Genomic DNA, 17001 nt, shown 5'->3' on the forward strand with positions numbered 1-17001 from the left:
TACAGTGTGGAATACCAGGGCGCTCCAGCCTCCCCAACCCTGACACAGACAGGCGGAAACACAAATGTTGCACAGCACATGTTTATTTTTCCCCGTGGGAAACTCTTTTCCCCCATTTCCCACTTGTACAGCAAAGTATCAGTAGCAAAGCACAGTCCTTTCGCCTCCAGTCCTCCTCACACGCTTCATCCTTCTTCCTCCTGACTCTGGCCATTGAGTAGTGGTGACTGGCCCCTTTTTTTGGACACCCAGAAGGACTCCAGGTGCCCAATGACCTTCTTCCGGCAGCACTTCCTGGTGTGGCGGAAGTGCTGCCAAACAGTGCCCAGTAAACGTCCAGGCGCCCCCAGCGGTGGCCACAAGCCCCAGCAGGGTTGAGCTTCCATGCTCCATACTCTTGACCCTGCTGCAATCAGTCCAGGCAAGAAAGTATCTGGAATAAGCACCTGTTCCTTCTGTACCGAAGGTGTCCCAGCCAGGTAAGAGCCCTGGCAGTCAGCCACAACAGAAACCAGATTAAAGCAGGATGCATAGTTTTTGCTTTGCATTACCAGTCTAGTCTAACTATCAAGTTAAAATAATTAAGCTTGCATACAGTATAGCCATCTGTTTTTGTGAATCTTGTCAATTCATGTTTAGGACTGTGTGCAGCTGAAGCCACACTTGCAGTGGTGGGTGAACAGAAAGAGGCCACTCTGGAAGTTATTCCAGTCCATTACAGGATACCCTCATACGCACCCCTCGCATTCACTCATACCAAGGTAATTTAGAGTCAGGAGTCAGCCTAACATGTACATCTTCAGAATGGAGGATAAAAACAGGAGCAGTATGCAGTCGAAGGGGTGAATGTGCAAACTCTGCACAAATACCATGCCAGTATTCACAAAATGTTTTTGGAATATGAGAGGCAGTGGTGCTAATACCTGCTCCATCATGCCACCAACATACAGTAATATGAAAAAGAAAAACCCACTACTTTAGCCAATACATAAAAATACACACACATATCCAAAATCATTAGATAAATAAGACTTACCTTTCTGTGCTTTCCAAAGTGAAGCTGAAAGCAATACAGTGTGGCATCTTTTACAAAAAGGCTTCAGGCAGAAGTGCTTCCTGATAATTCCCAAATACTACACCCGACTTCCCTGGTTAATTGGTTTAAATGGCTGGGCACCATAAAGTACTTCTGAGCTGCCTGCCTGTCTTTAACTGTGTAGATTTGACATAGCAATTAGTATGCTAAAGATGGGAATAAACTGACTCAGTGGTTATGTCTTGCCCCAGCAATTATGAACACAGATGACTTCATAAATGTCAATGATCATATGAAAGTTGATGTAACGTGCATTAACTCTGTCTGTTCTGTGACAGGTCTTGGATCACCATAACACATTTTGGATAACTTTATTTTTAAAAATAAACTTCACTCCTTTAACAATACAAATACGTTTACAAACTATAGGGACTTCAGTCTCCATACTGGCCATAAATTTATTTGTATTGCATATACACCATTAATGCCCACAGGACTGACTGTCCGTAGGCAAGATATATGCCCCTAGGCCTTTACTTCTCATACGTTATTTATGATATCCTTGAAATCCTGTACTATGCACATTCAAGATATGATATCTCAGGGCCAAGTATGTGACGGAGACCACTTTAGAAAGTGTCCTGGTGATTTAATTTCACCATGTGATTATAATGAATATGGTCTTGTATATAGGGTGTAAGTAACTTACATGGTAGACCATAGAGTTGGTGGTCCAGTCCCTGCCTTTCACTTGCTGTTATTGATGAGTGAAACAAGCAAGTTTCGATTTGTGTGCAGTTTTGCAAAATCTTAAATTTTTGTTTTGCAGAGAAATTAGCAAATTAAAAATGTGAAACTTACTAAAAAGAGTGTTTTGGGGTATTATATTTTTGGTGCAAAATAAGACATAGTGCTCCCTAAAACATGTATTTATCTGTGTTCTTTTCTGTAGCTGCCTAATGCATGTAATCCGTGTATAACACAGGTAAAATCAATTCCATTTATGCCTGTCATTCACATCACCATTTAGGAGTGCAGTATGCTTTTTAAAAATGTTGCTTGCTGCATATTTTCCACATGATAACACAATGCAATGCACCATCTTGCATATTATTGTGCTTTCTCCATAGGAAAACTCACTACATGGGAATTTGCCACTGCAAAACACATCCTCCCTCACATAGTAACTGTCTTATCCTAGCTGAGGATATGCATACTTGGGGTGTTTATTCTTTCTTTCTTTTTTTTTTGCTCTATACAGATATTTATTTAAATACTGAATAACAAGCAGGTGCATGTGGATAGAAACTAATTGCCTTTCTCTTCTGTCAAAGACGTGTGTTTAGATGGAAGTGAAATGCAATTTATTTTGCAAGTTTATTTTTGATGCGAAAAACAATGTGTTTTGCTGTGAAATTGGGCAAATTGTTTTCCTTATCACAAAAACAAAAAATTATTAAAAATTGTAATACATCCTTGGCTGGAGTCCCATGGCGTTGTATGGTGTCAGATAGGTTGAGCTTTTGTACTATCCAGATAGAGCCTTTCCTCTTTGCTTTTTTGCCCCAAGTTTGATTTTTCCTAAATGTATCTAAAAGAAGTCTCTTCATAGAGGTATGTTTGTCAGACCAGAGATTCTATTTCACTGACTTTATCTCAAACACAAGAAGCCACACAATTCAAGTACATATCCTGCTGATGGCAGTGAGTTTTATTGGAATACTATGAGAAACCTTTTTCTTGAGCATAGCATTACTTTAAAAATGAACATAAAGACTAACTTTGGAGCTACAGTATTCAAGGTGAATTTTCTGCCATTAAGGAAGAAATTGTCTCACCATGAAGCTGATTATCAAGGTGCTCCATGGCAAAGTTGCAACACTGATGACTAAGCTTGATGGATCAAGAGGACAAAGCTCAATTATGGAATAGTGGGTGTGAAGAAAGACCTTGAAAAAGACAATCCATTTCTTTTCCTTTCTCAGGTTTAGTCTAATTGGTTTCTGAACCTCCCTGATTTCAACCCTGAAGTAATGGAAGTGCACTGCAGTATGTATATACAGGGCAGATGGATGCCAATGGACCTCACCCTCTTAATAACTATTTTTTTTTTTAAGTTTTCTGATTGTTGGCTGATTTTGAAGGGTGCCCATCACAATCTCAACATCACCAATGAAGGCTTCTCAATTATTTTTTCCAGGACTTCCATTCTTTTGCTCCCATTATAAAAAATGCCAGAAAAACAGGACTCCATCATTTTCTATTCTAACCCACTAACCTGAGGCTTAGCTGTGAATCTTCTCACCATCTGAATCCCCTGTGGAGGCAGTGGGCAATTTTATCTTAATTTGCACTTTCCATTGTTTTCAGACTTTGTAAAATTGGCAAATGTTTCTTAAACAGGTTTTCATTTTGTCATGATGTCATTGAGTTTTCATTGATGTGCAGAATGGCAAATGTATTCATTTAATATTATTGTAAATCTACAGCATACTAAAGTGTGCAGAAAGTGATGGGGTGTGAATGCTTTCTGAATCCACTGTATGTACTGGGCATTAACTAATTTAACTAAATCGTTACAACTGTTAACATTAAATATTAATAACACTTTAAGTAAAAGATGGCACAAGAAGAACCAATTAAATAAAGACAGGTACTACAAAATAAATAATTATTAATTCCAAACAAACAGCATAGGACTTTGTAGGAAATAAAATGGAGACAAATTACAAAAAATAAAGAAATTAAAGAAGAAATTGTTAATACCTAAATTCAGACTCAGACTCCTTATCCTTTAAACACAAAGAAAGGTTTAAATCAGAAAGACTTCACACAATAATTTTGTTAGAATAAGAAAGTGACCAAAGTTAAACAAGAATCAGTGGAGCAACCAAGACATTTATCACAAAGCATTTAGAAAAAGCAAAATCTGCACTTGGATGCATCAGAATGTATAAAAGTAACAGACCTATTCACCCAAACACCTTTACCCACTTATATGGCGGTCAGTGTAACTAATTAAATTGACAATAGTAACCAAGGATGAGGCAGAGCTTGGCAGCCCTAACTCTGAACACCAGCCTTGCCTAATAAAAGACAAAGTCCAATAGACTTTGCTCAAAAAAATCTCACTAATCCTATTAAGAATAAAACAACCTAAGAAGTTAGGTAGAACAATCTAGAAGAGAACAGGCCGCTCAGGCCAACAAAGCTCGCCATTTACTTATCCATTTAATATTTATGTATTAATTATCCATTGTCCATCCATGGTGTATGCACCCAAAAAGAAGTCTGTCTACATTCTCAGTACCATGCACCATAACGTGGAGTACAAGCAACATCGGGGAAAAAAACAAAAAATAAAAACGATGACAACTCATTCAAATGGCATAGCATTTTCAAATAGTGACATTTTCATGTATGAATGTGTGTGTAGGTGCACGAAAAAGGCATTGACAGATTTGATCTCATTCAAGTGGTTACTGAATTATAAAATAAACACAAGGTATAACGAAACAAGTGTGCTTTTATTCAAGAATAAAACTGAATAACAAAAAATTCAAGTGATAACAAGGTACCAAGAAGACATGATACATCAGTGTTTGTGTGTCTGCTTATATCCCTTCAGCGATATCTTTTACGGGTAGCAAAAATGTGCACCGGATGTTACAGACTCATATCAAAGGCTGCTTCTTTTTGGGTGCATACACCATCAGCATGGCACTGCCAGACCTAAACACTAGTGTGGTGAATTGCTCACGTACTAAACTAACTATAGCTACAGGTGGAAGTCCCATTTTACTTAAGGTGCCAAGCAGAGTTGTGTTGTGATGCAGCAGTCTAATAGCCAGGAAAAGCGCTGTGAAGTTGTCTATTGTTACGGTTCTGCCTTTGTCGAAAAACTGCTCCATAAGCTTTATGACCACAGTCTCTGCCTTGGGTTCTATCTCAAAACACAGTTCTCAACAAAACGTTGCCCGATAGCCGAGATTGCAGCAAACCTGTAGTTTTTCACATGTTCTGGACAGGTGTCTTTGTTGTCAAAGCACAAATGCTGTATGATAGTCTGATAGCGGTCACGGGACATCGTATCTTTGATTGCCAGTACAACAAATAGTTCTGAGCAGGCATCAACTACTGCACCAACTGTGGTCATCACTGCTCTTGTGAAAAAAATGGAGATAAACGCCATCAACTCAGAGAGGGAAAGGCAAGTTTGTTGTACCACATGAACGTCACTGACTGAATAAAACTGAATAATAAAAAAAAAAAAACACTAACTTTTACAAGTAACCAAAATTTATACCGGGTGTTACACACTCAAATCAAATGTATGTTTTTATTATGTTATAGTAATAATAATATCAGCTCACTACTCAAAACACACAGCACCCAGACTCAAACCTGCAACCTTTTGGTTATAAGGCAGCAGTTCTTACCTCTGCACCATTCAAGAATACATATCAGCTTTCTGTCGATTGTCTATTTGAGCTTGAGTTTTTAACTCATTGACAGTAACATGTAAATTGAATGATTTTTTTTTTCTTTGGTTATATTCCTGAATAAAAGTGCACTTGTTTATTTGATATTTGGACTAAAGTCTTCACACATTATACACTCCACATCATTATTAGTATAACATGGAAAAAGTTTCTGTTTTAGCTATGTGTTCAGCATTTCTTGCCTCACATTTCCTGTCATCCTACATTTACACAGATCGTTGTAGACACAGAACACACATGAAATGTATGTATTCCAAATAACAATATATTATTTACCCTATACAACTCCAGGCACCTTACACCCAGATAAACAGACTTGAGCTCTGAGAAGTTTGCAAATGCTTCAGCTCCATCGGTGGGGGGATGGGATGGGACTCACTTCATGGCCTCTGACATTGTCCTTGCAACTGCATGTCAACTGTTGAACAAAACTGCACAAAACGATGACTCCTGTGCCACAACAAAATCACATTGTGGAAGTATGTGAATAAATAATAATATTTCCAAACAGCCATACTGTATAAAAATAAACCACCATCAGAATAGGCTTAAGTGACCCCAAAAATGTAAAGAAGAAAAGTAATTGTCAAAAACTCATGGTGAAACTTAAAGTAATCAATCATGACAGATACTACATACCTCAGATGTTGCCTGTGAGGCAAAAATAAGTAAAAACAACAATCTTGTTTCTTTATGCACCAGATCTACTGGCTCAGTATGTAGGTATGCCAGGTACCTAATATTCTAAATGTGTAGTAGGTGCCAGCTTACTACTGCTTGGTGTGCATTAATCACAAATCATCTTGCGCTATGCTTCAACATATGTATTCATGTAGAGCTCTGTAGGAGCTGATTCATTTTGCATGCATTTAAACCGAGGTGAATGCCAGCATGGAAAAATTAATTTGAATGAAATCAACTTGGCTGTTGCTGGCAATGAGCATAGCTCACAACAGTCAGTCAGTCAGCAGCCAGCAGTAATAACACCACAACAATAAATTATGGAAAAAGTGTAGCTTTTCCCACTACTTGATCCCTTATCCCCTGCCCATGGTAATTCCTTAAAATTAGCTGATGCTGCTGCAATATACTGTAGGAGTCTAGAATTAGCACTCTTCATGCATACTAGTGTCTTGACTAGCGTACATGTATTTACTAAGGTGGCATATTGTCATCATGCCCATAGTGGCAAGTATAGCTCTACAGTAGTTTTTGGTACTGCTTTGTTGTAATGTTTATGGTTGAAACTAGGTCTATAAATGTGTGAGTTTACTTTACAGTCTAAAAAGAATTCTGCTATTATAATTGTAAGAGCCTGTTTTATTTATTATCTTTGTGGACTGTTTATTTGTGTCTGATGCCTGTGGCACACAGACCGATCTGATCTATTTACACACAGCATATGGAGCTTCTATCTTAAATTGTAGTATCCCAATCTGCCCCATGAGACAGCAGCCCAACCACTGTGCTACTGTGCTACCCTGCTGAATGTCACAGAATCCATATAAACATGAGGTGATTGCATTTTTCTTGTTTATTTTATGAAAATACTAAAAACATATGTACACTCTTGCTCATGTACAGTGTTACATGAATCCATCAGTCTGTATTGTGCAGATTTCATACTAAGTACAACACAATAATTCACTTCTGTATCCAATGCATCAATGTATAACATAATGAATAAAGCAAAAGAGTTGTAAGTGACCCTTTCCATCTGATGACAGAATTTATGGCTTATGATGCTTTTAGCACAACTAACACTAATCAATAATTCATGTGAACATACCATAAATATTTGGATTATTAGAGGATCAGCAGTTCAATAATATGTTGAAATATAGCTAACCAAATAATTACCCCCTTAATCTTGTATGAATTTGAGTAATAAAAGGCTTTGTTTGGTTATGCTGAAAGAAGCTGCAAATGTTCATGTAATTACAATTGTGTTTCCTTTTCAGTTTGAAATTAGGCAACTCCGAGCCCATCTAGCACAGCAAGATCTGGATCTTACTGCTGAGAGGGAAGCAGCTATGCAGATCCAACATGTCTGGAATAAACAGAGCAGCAAATTTGAAGTGGTGGACGGACTGGCAACAGGAGAGTCTGACGATGAAGGAACTAATGATGCAAGAGAAACCCGACAACCACAAGGTAAGGCGTGTGTACAGCTTTCCTCCCAAGTGTACAATGCATGCTGTTCATTTTGTGTTTTTAAGCAACAGCATTGAAGTGAGAGTGATGCCGTCTAAGTCAGTCCAACTGCTTAGTATAATCATGTGGTCTTTAGGTCAAAAGTACATATATTTATAAAACACTCTGCTGTCTGGTGTGTCTGAAAACTCTTTAATAAAAAAAGAGACTACCATACCGGCATTTGAAAGTGTGCACTTAAAGTACAGTAGAGCCACCCTGAGAATGTTCTTTATTCTGAGGAGGTCCATGCAGCAATGACTTGTTTGAACTCGGGAAGTAAAATATACTATGCTAGTTTAATAACCAGCACAAATATTGCTATTGGTATTAACTGGATGACAAAGAAATTCTCTTTAAAATATAATTACTGAAAAATGTTCTAGTGAAAATGGACATCTTGAAATTCAGCAAAGCATTTGATTGTCAAGGTGCCTCCTCATATTGACAATAAATGGATGCAACTAAATTTTTATCTTGCTGGTGTATCAATCATCTTCCCTTTAATTGAAGGATGGACAAACTGTGAAGTTGGGGCCATTTCAATAATACAGGAATTTGCATCAATTTTACTTCAAGTGAAACTTTATATGGCATTTTGTGTGTTATTTCAGAAGGGTGAAGGAAATGGCACTATGTTTAGGAAACTATCATTGTTTTAAACAATCAAATTGAGGGTGGTTTCCAGTTATGCCACTTTTCACTTTTAGACCTTCATTCGCAAAATTATTCCAATGTGAGAATCAATTGGCCACATTCTCATTTCCAGATGTATTAACAGATACAAAAAATATTTTGAGCTGGTGGCTGTGAATTCAATGTAATAATATCCCTCTAGGGCACAGATTTCAACTCGGATCTTGGAGATTTTCAGTACCTTCAGCTTTTATTTCCAAAAACTTTCTCAATTAATACACAATTACTGCTGTTAACATAACCTACTTTTTTGAGTTAATTTTAAGCAACTTGCTTTTTAAGAAGCAGAAACGTTAATTGTTTCTAGCAGTCGAACAATAATGAAATATAAAGTAAGTCTACAGACAACCAGCACCTGTGTGTCCATCAAAATGTCCGAAAAGAAAAAGTGGAGATTTGAGAAATATTGATCTATTTTGGGACACAACACATGATGATTATGATCTCAGAAAGAAGAAGATAAATAGTTTTGGAAATACCTAGTGTAGCAAAATGACAGTGAAAACAAACCATAGAAGCAAAGCAATAATATGTTTCATTAACAGTGAAAAATGGCCTCAAAATTAAGAAATCTGCTGCAGCCAAAATACTGGCCCTCTGTGAACTAAGGTTAAGACCTCTCCGGTAGCTGATTATTTCATTGAATTGCTTTGCATCTCATAGTTGTTTGGCTGATGAGAAAATAAGCAAGGTTTGTGAATCTTAGGCGATATCAGCACTACTATATGTTTGTTTAAAAATGCTGACACTACTCTGGTGTTTTGAACCCCGAAAACTGAGACTTTTGAAAAAGCTCTCCAGGGCCATATATTTCTGAAAATGTTGGCTTGCCATTGCAGTGTGGACAGTTGAAAACATAGAGGTTGGTTCTAAACCACAGACTGTAATCGCGCTCTGATTTGTTTGTACATATTATGTATCTCCTCCCTGGTTGTATCCTGCTGATTACAATGGCTAATTTCCTGATTGGTCAACATCTACATCATATGTTTTCGGTCATTTTAGGAGATATTTTTGTAAACGATTTGAAAACATGAGTGTGGACTGAGATGGTTTTCATTTAAAAACAGTTTTACAGTAGTGTGAACATAGCTTTAAAAACAAGTTAATTAATGTCAAGGCAAAAGAAAGCTGTCCTGTTATCAGCAGTAATATGTTAATAAGAAAGTGTCTGGACTGAAAACCTGCAGCCGCAGTGGCCCTCCATGATCTCAGCTTGACACCCCTGGTCTGCATGAACTCACTAGTACTGTGCAATTCCTCTCTCTCAGTCAGTTAGACCCCCTACTTTCTCTTATTATCTGGTTTCCAATGTCACATTCAGGGTATTTTGGATTTTTTCAGACTGGTGAACCCATTTCTAACAATTTTTCAGTGTTTGGTTTAATTTTAAGTAGTTAACATTACAGTAAAACCTCGATTATCCATCACTCAATTAACCATCAGTCTCCGTTAACCGTCAGCACCGACCTATTACTGTACAACTACTACCGTGCAGTATGCTGTGAGCTTTGCACACTGGAACAACTCTCCCTTGTGCTTGTGCGTAGTCATGACACATTTTGAAATCACAGTATCAGTTACGTACCTTCACTTCTAATAGTGTTCTGTAGCTTTTCTCTTTTGTTATGATTAATCTACTACACATTGTTATGGTCAATAAACATATGCATGTGGTGTTGAAAAAATTGAAATTCTTAAATGTTTACGAAATGGCAAAAGTGCTTCAAGTATTGCTTTAATTTACGGATTAGGAAAAACAACAGTGAATGGTATAAAGCGTGATGCTGACAAAATTGAAAAACGTGTCAAAAATGGAACCCACTGACGGTAATGTTATTCTGTTTTAATGTTAATATTCATCTGTGTTGTAATTTCCTCCTTAAATTGTGTTATGTTTTGTTAATATAGTGTGACATGCAGGCCGCTTGTGATGCGCTGTCAGAGAGCAGAAAGGGTGGAATGAATGCTGTAAGTGATGGCATTGGGTGAAGTGCTTCTTTTCTGAAAGGGGCGGACACACCTCTTAGGAGATGAGTGACAGGAGAAAATGGAGCTGCTGTGGAAGGAAGTTTTTGAATAGGGAGTCAGCAGACAATAAGCAGGAGTGTTTGTGGTATAAAAACAGAATTAATAATAATAATAATAATTCATTACATTTATATAGCACTTTTCTCAGTACTCAAGCGCTATCCACACAGGGAGGAACCGGGAAGCGAACCCACAATCTTCCACAGTCTCCTTACTGCAAAGCAGCAGCACTACCACTGCTCCACCTGTGACCGGCAGAGAGAGAAACTGATTGGCAGAGAAAACTTTCTTTTATTTTTTTGGAGGTGTGCTCGTAACCCAGATAACGGAGTATAAGACAGCACCATTTGTTAAGGAACGGACTCCCAAGTAAAAGGTAGAAAACTCCAGTACCTCTGAGTTGTATACACTGGTCATTACCATATTATATGAATGAATTAGTTTTTTTAATACCGTGTTTCCCCATAAATAAGCCCTAGCATGATTTTTCAGACTGCTCTGTAATATAAGCCCTACCCCAAAAATAAGCCCTAGTCAAGATCGTCAGCAGAAAAGTAAGTTGCCTAAGGCCAGGATTATACTTCATACAATGCGACGCGTGTGCCCGAAACATCCATTAAATTCTGAGGACACCTTGCCACAATATCTCTGAAAAGGATGTTTAATGATTACATCCATCAATTCGGGGATGCGCCGATTCCAGCAGCATCGGCGCAAGACAGAAACAAAATCCCTGGATGGTGCATCAGCTCATCGCAAGGTGAACACATGCACACACACACATACACACACACTGGCGTCATTGTAGCTTCACCAAATCCCCAAACCTTCATGTCTTTGGATGGAAAACTGAGGACACTGTGGAAACCCACCAGGAAAAACATGCAAACTTCAGGCAGGGATCACAAGGGACGCGACTCCCTGTGAGACAGCAGCGCTACTGCGCTGCCACCGTGCCACCCCATATGTGTAACTATATTAACAATATTCATTATTTAAACAAAGTTAACGATTTATCTGTAAAATGTAACATACATATTTTAATGCATTTCATCATGAAAGTGATATCAAGTATAAATCTAAGAATTCTAAATGTGCAGAGAGCTGGAATATTATAAATGTAATGTATTCTGTGTGGCGATGCTGCTTGGCGCTGCTGTCAGGTCAGGGGGAAGCCCCAGAAGTGCATAGCAATTTAACAACTGGGTCAGTTTTAAGATGACACTTATGATGGTCTGCTTTAATGATAAAGTAAACTACGAGGTTACAGTGGACATTTCGAGTTTAAAGCTGAAATTTCCACTTTAATCACAAAATAGACATTTTCATTATATCCTTATTTTTTTTCTCTGTGGCTCAAATACGCCACCGTACATTCTGATGGTATTGTAAAAGGACGGCACAGAAGATGGTATGTGAGACTTTTAAAATGTATCGTGTCATTACTTTGGGGAATATGCAACGCTTGAATATCAAACCAACAAGAATACATTTGTATTCGGCATTTTGCTTCACCACATCGAACCATTCATCAAACATCGAAGCACGCACATCGATCCTGGAGGATCCTAAAAGTGGCTGGAGTAGCAAGAAATTCAAGCTGAAATTCAGAGTTTGAATGTGGAGAGTTATGACGATATTCCAGAAGAAGATGACATGACTGTATTTGGATAAATATATATTGTTGTACATGAATAAATATAAGATATCCTCTGAAAATAAGCCCTAGTGCATCTTTTGAAGCAAAGATTAATATAAGACCTGGTCTTATTTTCGGGGAAACATGGTAATAATCCATCCATCCATCCATTTTCCAACCCGCTGAATCCAAACACAGGGTCACGGGGGTCTACTGGAGCCAATCCCAGCCAACATAGGGCACAAGGCAGGAACCAATCCCAGGCAGGGTGCCAACCCATGCAGGACACACACATACACACCAAGCACACACTAGGGCCAATTTAGAATCGCCAATCCACCTAACCTGCATGTCTTTGGACTTTTGGAGGAAACCAGAGCGCCCGGTGGAAACCCACGCAGACATGGGGAGAACATGCAATCTCCACACAGGGAGGACCCGGGAAGTGAACCCGGGTCTCCTAACTGCGAGGCAGCAGCACCACCGTGCCTCCCCACGGTAATAATAATAAAAATAATTCTTTACATTTATATAGCACTTTTCTCATGGTACTATATTATATTTTGTTAATATAGGTTTGCTTTGCATTCACTAAACTAATCTATTGTATATCATTTTTAAAATAGCTGTTCTGTTATCCATCTCTTCTCTTATCTATCACGGCCTCTGTCCCAACCCCTGACGGATAATCAAGGTTTAACTATATTTCACATTTTCCATGGCTCCACTATTTTAAGTACAGTTGTGCTTGAAAGTTTGTGAACCCTTTAGAATTTTTTATATTTCTGCATAAATATGACCTAAAACATCATCAGATTTTCACTCAAGTCCTAAACGTAGATAAAGAGAAACCAGTTAAACAAATGAGACAAAAATATTATACTTGGTCATTTATTTATTGAGGAAAATGATTGAATATTACATATTTGTGAGTGGCAAAAGTATGTGAACCTCTAGGATTAGCAGTTAGTTTGAAGGTGAAATTCGAGTCAGGTGTTTCAATCAATGGGATGACAATCAGGTGTGAGTGGGCACCCTGTGTCATTTAAAGAACAGGGATCTATCAAAGTCTGCTCTTCACAACACATGTTTGTGGAAGTGTATCATGGCAGGAACAAAGGAGATTTCTGAGGACCTCAGAAAAAGAGTTGTTGATGCTCATCAGGCTAGAAAAGGTTACAAAACCATCTCTAAAGAGTTTGGACTCCACCAATCCACAGTCAGACAGATTGTGTATAAATGGAGGAAATTCAAGACCATTGTTACCCTCTCCAGGAGTGGTCGACCAACAAAGATCACTCCAAGAGCAAGGCGTGTAATAGTCGGCGAGGTCACAAAGGACCCCAGGGTAACTTCTAAGCAACTGAAGGCCTCTCTCACATTGGCTAATGTTCATGTTCATGAGTCCACCATCAGGAGAACACTGAACAACAATGGTGTGCATGGCAGGGTTTCAAGGAGAAAGCAGCTGCTTTCCAAAAAAACATTGCTGCTCGTCTGCAGTTTGCTAAAGATCACGTAGACAAACCAGAAGGCTATTGGAAAAATGTTTTGTGGACAGATGAGACCAAAATAGAACTTTTTGGTTTAAATGAAAAGCGTTATGTTTGGAGAAAGGAAAACACTGCATTCCAGCATGAGAAACTTATCCCATCTGTGAAACATGGTGGTGGTAGTATCATGGTTTGGGCCTGTTTTGCTGCATCTGGGCCAGGACAGCTTGCCTTCATTGATGGAACAATGAATTCTGAATTATATCAGAGAATTCTAAAGGAAAATGTCAGGACATCTGTCCATGAACTGAATCTCAAGAGAAGGTGGGTCGGTCATGCATCAAGACAACGACCCTAAGCACACAAGTCGTTCTACCAAAGAATGGTTAAAGAAGAATAAAGTTAATGTTTTGGAATGGCCAAGTCAAAGTCCTGACCTTAATCCAATCAAAATGTTGTGGAAGGACCTGAAGTGAGCAGTTAATGTGAGAAAACCCACCAACATCCCAGAGTTGAAGCTGTTCTGTACGGAGGAATGGGCTAAAATTCCTCCAAGCTGGTGTGCAGGACTGATCAACAGTTACCGGAAACGTTTAATTCCAGTTATTGCTGCAAAGGGGGGGTCATACCAGATACTGAAAGCAAAGGTTCACATACTTTTGCCACTCACAAATATGTAATATTCGATCATTTTCCTTAATAAATAAATGACCAAGTATAATATTTTTGCCTCATTTGTTTAACTGGTTTCTCTTTATCTACTTTTAGGACTTGAGTGAAAATCTGATGATGTTTTAGGTCATATTTATGCAGAAATATAGAAAATTCTAAAGGGTTCACAAACTTTCAAGCACAACTGTATTTCCTATCGCATCACTATGCACAGACAGCAAGAGGTGTAAGGCTTATGATGTCACTGTTACGATGATATAAACATTATCAACATTCACTTCCTGGTTGTCCGAGATTGCAGATTCAAACCCAAGACTTTTAGTGTGCATTCTTCTTTTTTGTGCTCCTGGCTTACAAACTTTTCGTATTTGAATTGTGGCCATGGTTTTGCTTTGTGCTTTGAGTTAATTTCCTTAAGTTATCAATTTCTCAGTAACACGTTTTTGGGTCATTTATTCAAATACAGTTTATTTGCTTGTTCTTTTTTCAAAAATTTTCATGCTCTTATTCTTGGGAAAATATCTTCATTGACCTGATGTGGATTTTAATTTTCATTGATTTGAATATGAGAGAAAGAAAAAGCCTTGAGACAATTCTAATATTGCTATTGGATGTTTTGTAGTGAGGCATAACGTGATCTGCTGTACAAAGCTCTGTGTGTGTGTGTGTGTGCTGATTAATTTAGCAGCCTATTCTATGACGTAATCCAATAAAGCAGCACATTTTCCTCTCTTATTGTCACCATAAGAGCATTGTATTCTTTTCAAATGTTATTTAGGTAACCACTACATAGCAAGTTTCCATTAGTAACAAATTGCCTTTTCAACTTCATTGCTGCTATATCAGAGGAAGCATTGGCAACACTAGACTGAGCAAGTGGAAGCCATTATAGTCTTGACTTTAAGCCTGACATAACACATAGAAAACAGACAAAAAGGATACAATTTTAAAATAAATTAACATGAATAATCCACATCTGGTAATGACAACTGTGCTATAGAGCAGTACTTGTGCTCTTTGCTCTCCTGAGCACCTTACAGTATATTTCCTTTATGATATAATATAAATATAATATTGATTGAAGCTATGACAGTTTTTTAATTTAAAATGTATCCAAAATGTCTTCATTTGTTCAAAGTTTTTATTATCTCACTTAATTTTATAAAGTACTCAGAAAGATACTTGTGTTTTTGTTAATGCCACATTGTGATGCTTTATTGTTACCCTAAAAATATGTGAAGCAAAGAAATGCATCAACCTATGAAGGCTTATTCCCACCCCTCAAAAAAAACAAAATTGCCTCAGAACAACAGGCGTAGCATTACATTAGAGCTGTTGTCAAATTATCTCGGTCTTAACGGTTTAGCTTTTTTTCCCTACAAGTTTTTTTTGGGCTTTTTTTCTTGTCTTATTAGAGAGTCAAGGCTGGGTGGCTATCAAAGAACAGGGCTTGTTAAAGCCCATTGAGGCATTCCTTGTGTGATTTTTGACTATAGAAAAAAATTAATTGTTGTTCTTGTATATGCAGCAGTAACAATAAGAGTATATAAATTATCACTATGGTTATCTTTGCTTATCTCTAAGATGAGTAGACAGAATCTGAATAATAATCAAATACTGTGTCACAATTGGGCCAAGAAAGACCTTCCATTCTGTACAATCTATTTAGTGTATTTGGGGTTTGGAGATCTATTCCACAAGCATTTGGCATTAAACGGGAACTATTCCAGGATGGAGCAGTACAGAGCCACACACAGCACCATTAATACTAGGCAGCTTAAAAAATCACAAGTTAACCCAGTAGACATGTTCAGAAAACCATACTACCCTGTGAAAAATAAACCCAGATGAGGACTAGGATATGCAGCCATGTTACACACAGACCTTTTGACTCTCCAACAATGTCTTTTTCAGATTCACTCCTGTACTGATCGTGATAACTTTATGTTGATTTTTTTCATATTGAGTGAAAAAATGTAATACGGCCACAATAAAGATCTGTTTGACCCATTCATTAGTTAATGTGCCAGTATGGTCAATGCTGTGATGAATAAATGGTTTGTAGTTTTGGTAGTTTTTTCCCTATTTTTTCTAAATGTCCCAATGCAAGGCTCACTTATATGCCATCATTTTTTCCAAGCACCAAGTCATACTGAACCCATATAATCTGCTGTTTTTCTGGAAAGAGTTCTAGGCAGCATGAAGCAGTGGATAAGGAGCTGCAATATAAACCCTGAATTTGTTTCACTGACACACAGTATTAAGGAAGAGTCATCATACAGGGGAAGTTATTGCCTGTGCATCGTCTCATCCCCTTTGAATGCTACCAACATATTGTATAACCATTTTAGTAAAATATTCTGTCAGAGCCAAAGTCACTAGAGGCCAGTTCATCCAATCATAATTTGTGATTTCCAGCCACTCTTATTGACCTGTAGTGTGTTCAGTAACTGACAGATTATCACTTCGCATAAAGGCATTGAAACAAAGATACTGTGTGCTTCCTTAGGGGTTGATTAAAAAGCAAAAATGAAACTTGCACATCACTGCTCATGCTAAAGCTTTGCATGTCAAAGAGGACAGACTTCCCTGCATGCCTTTCAGGACTGCAGATATTTGGCTCTTCATATTTATAAGGACAGAGTGGTGGTTAGGGATACCCTTCAGCAATCGGTTCAAATCTCATAAACACCAGAAGTGACTCTGCTCCATTGGGCCCTTGAGCAAGGCCCTTAACCT

General features: G+C 38.0%; 1 protein-coding gene across 1 annotated transcript in view; it reads left to right on the forward strand.

The window, feature by feature from the left end:
- tmem266 (transmembrane protein 266) overlaps positions 1-17001 on the forward strand; it is a 481028-nt gene that overhangs the window by 421829 nt on the left and 42198 nt on the right. The window contains exon 9 of the mRNA XM_028823201.2: positions 7500-7692. Coding sequence (XP_028679034.1) covers positions 7500-7692 — 193 coding nt within the window. The remainder of the gene's footprint in view (positions 1-7499; positions 7693-17001) is intronic.

Source organism: Erpetoichthys calabaricus, chromosome 17, assembly GCF_900747795.2.
Source record: "Erpetoichthys calabaricus chromosome 17, fErpCal1.3, whole genome shotgun sequence".
Lineage (NCBI taxonomy): Eukaryota > Metazoa > Chordata > Cladistia > Polypteriformes > Polypteridae > Erpetoichthys > Erpetoichthys calabaricus.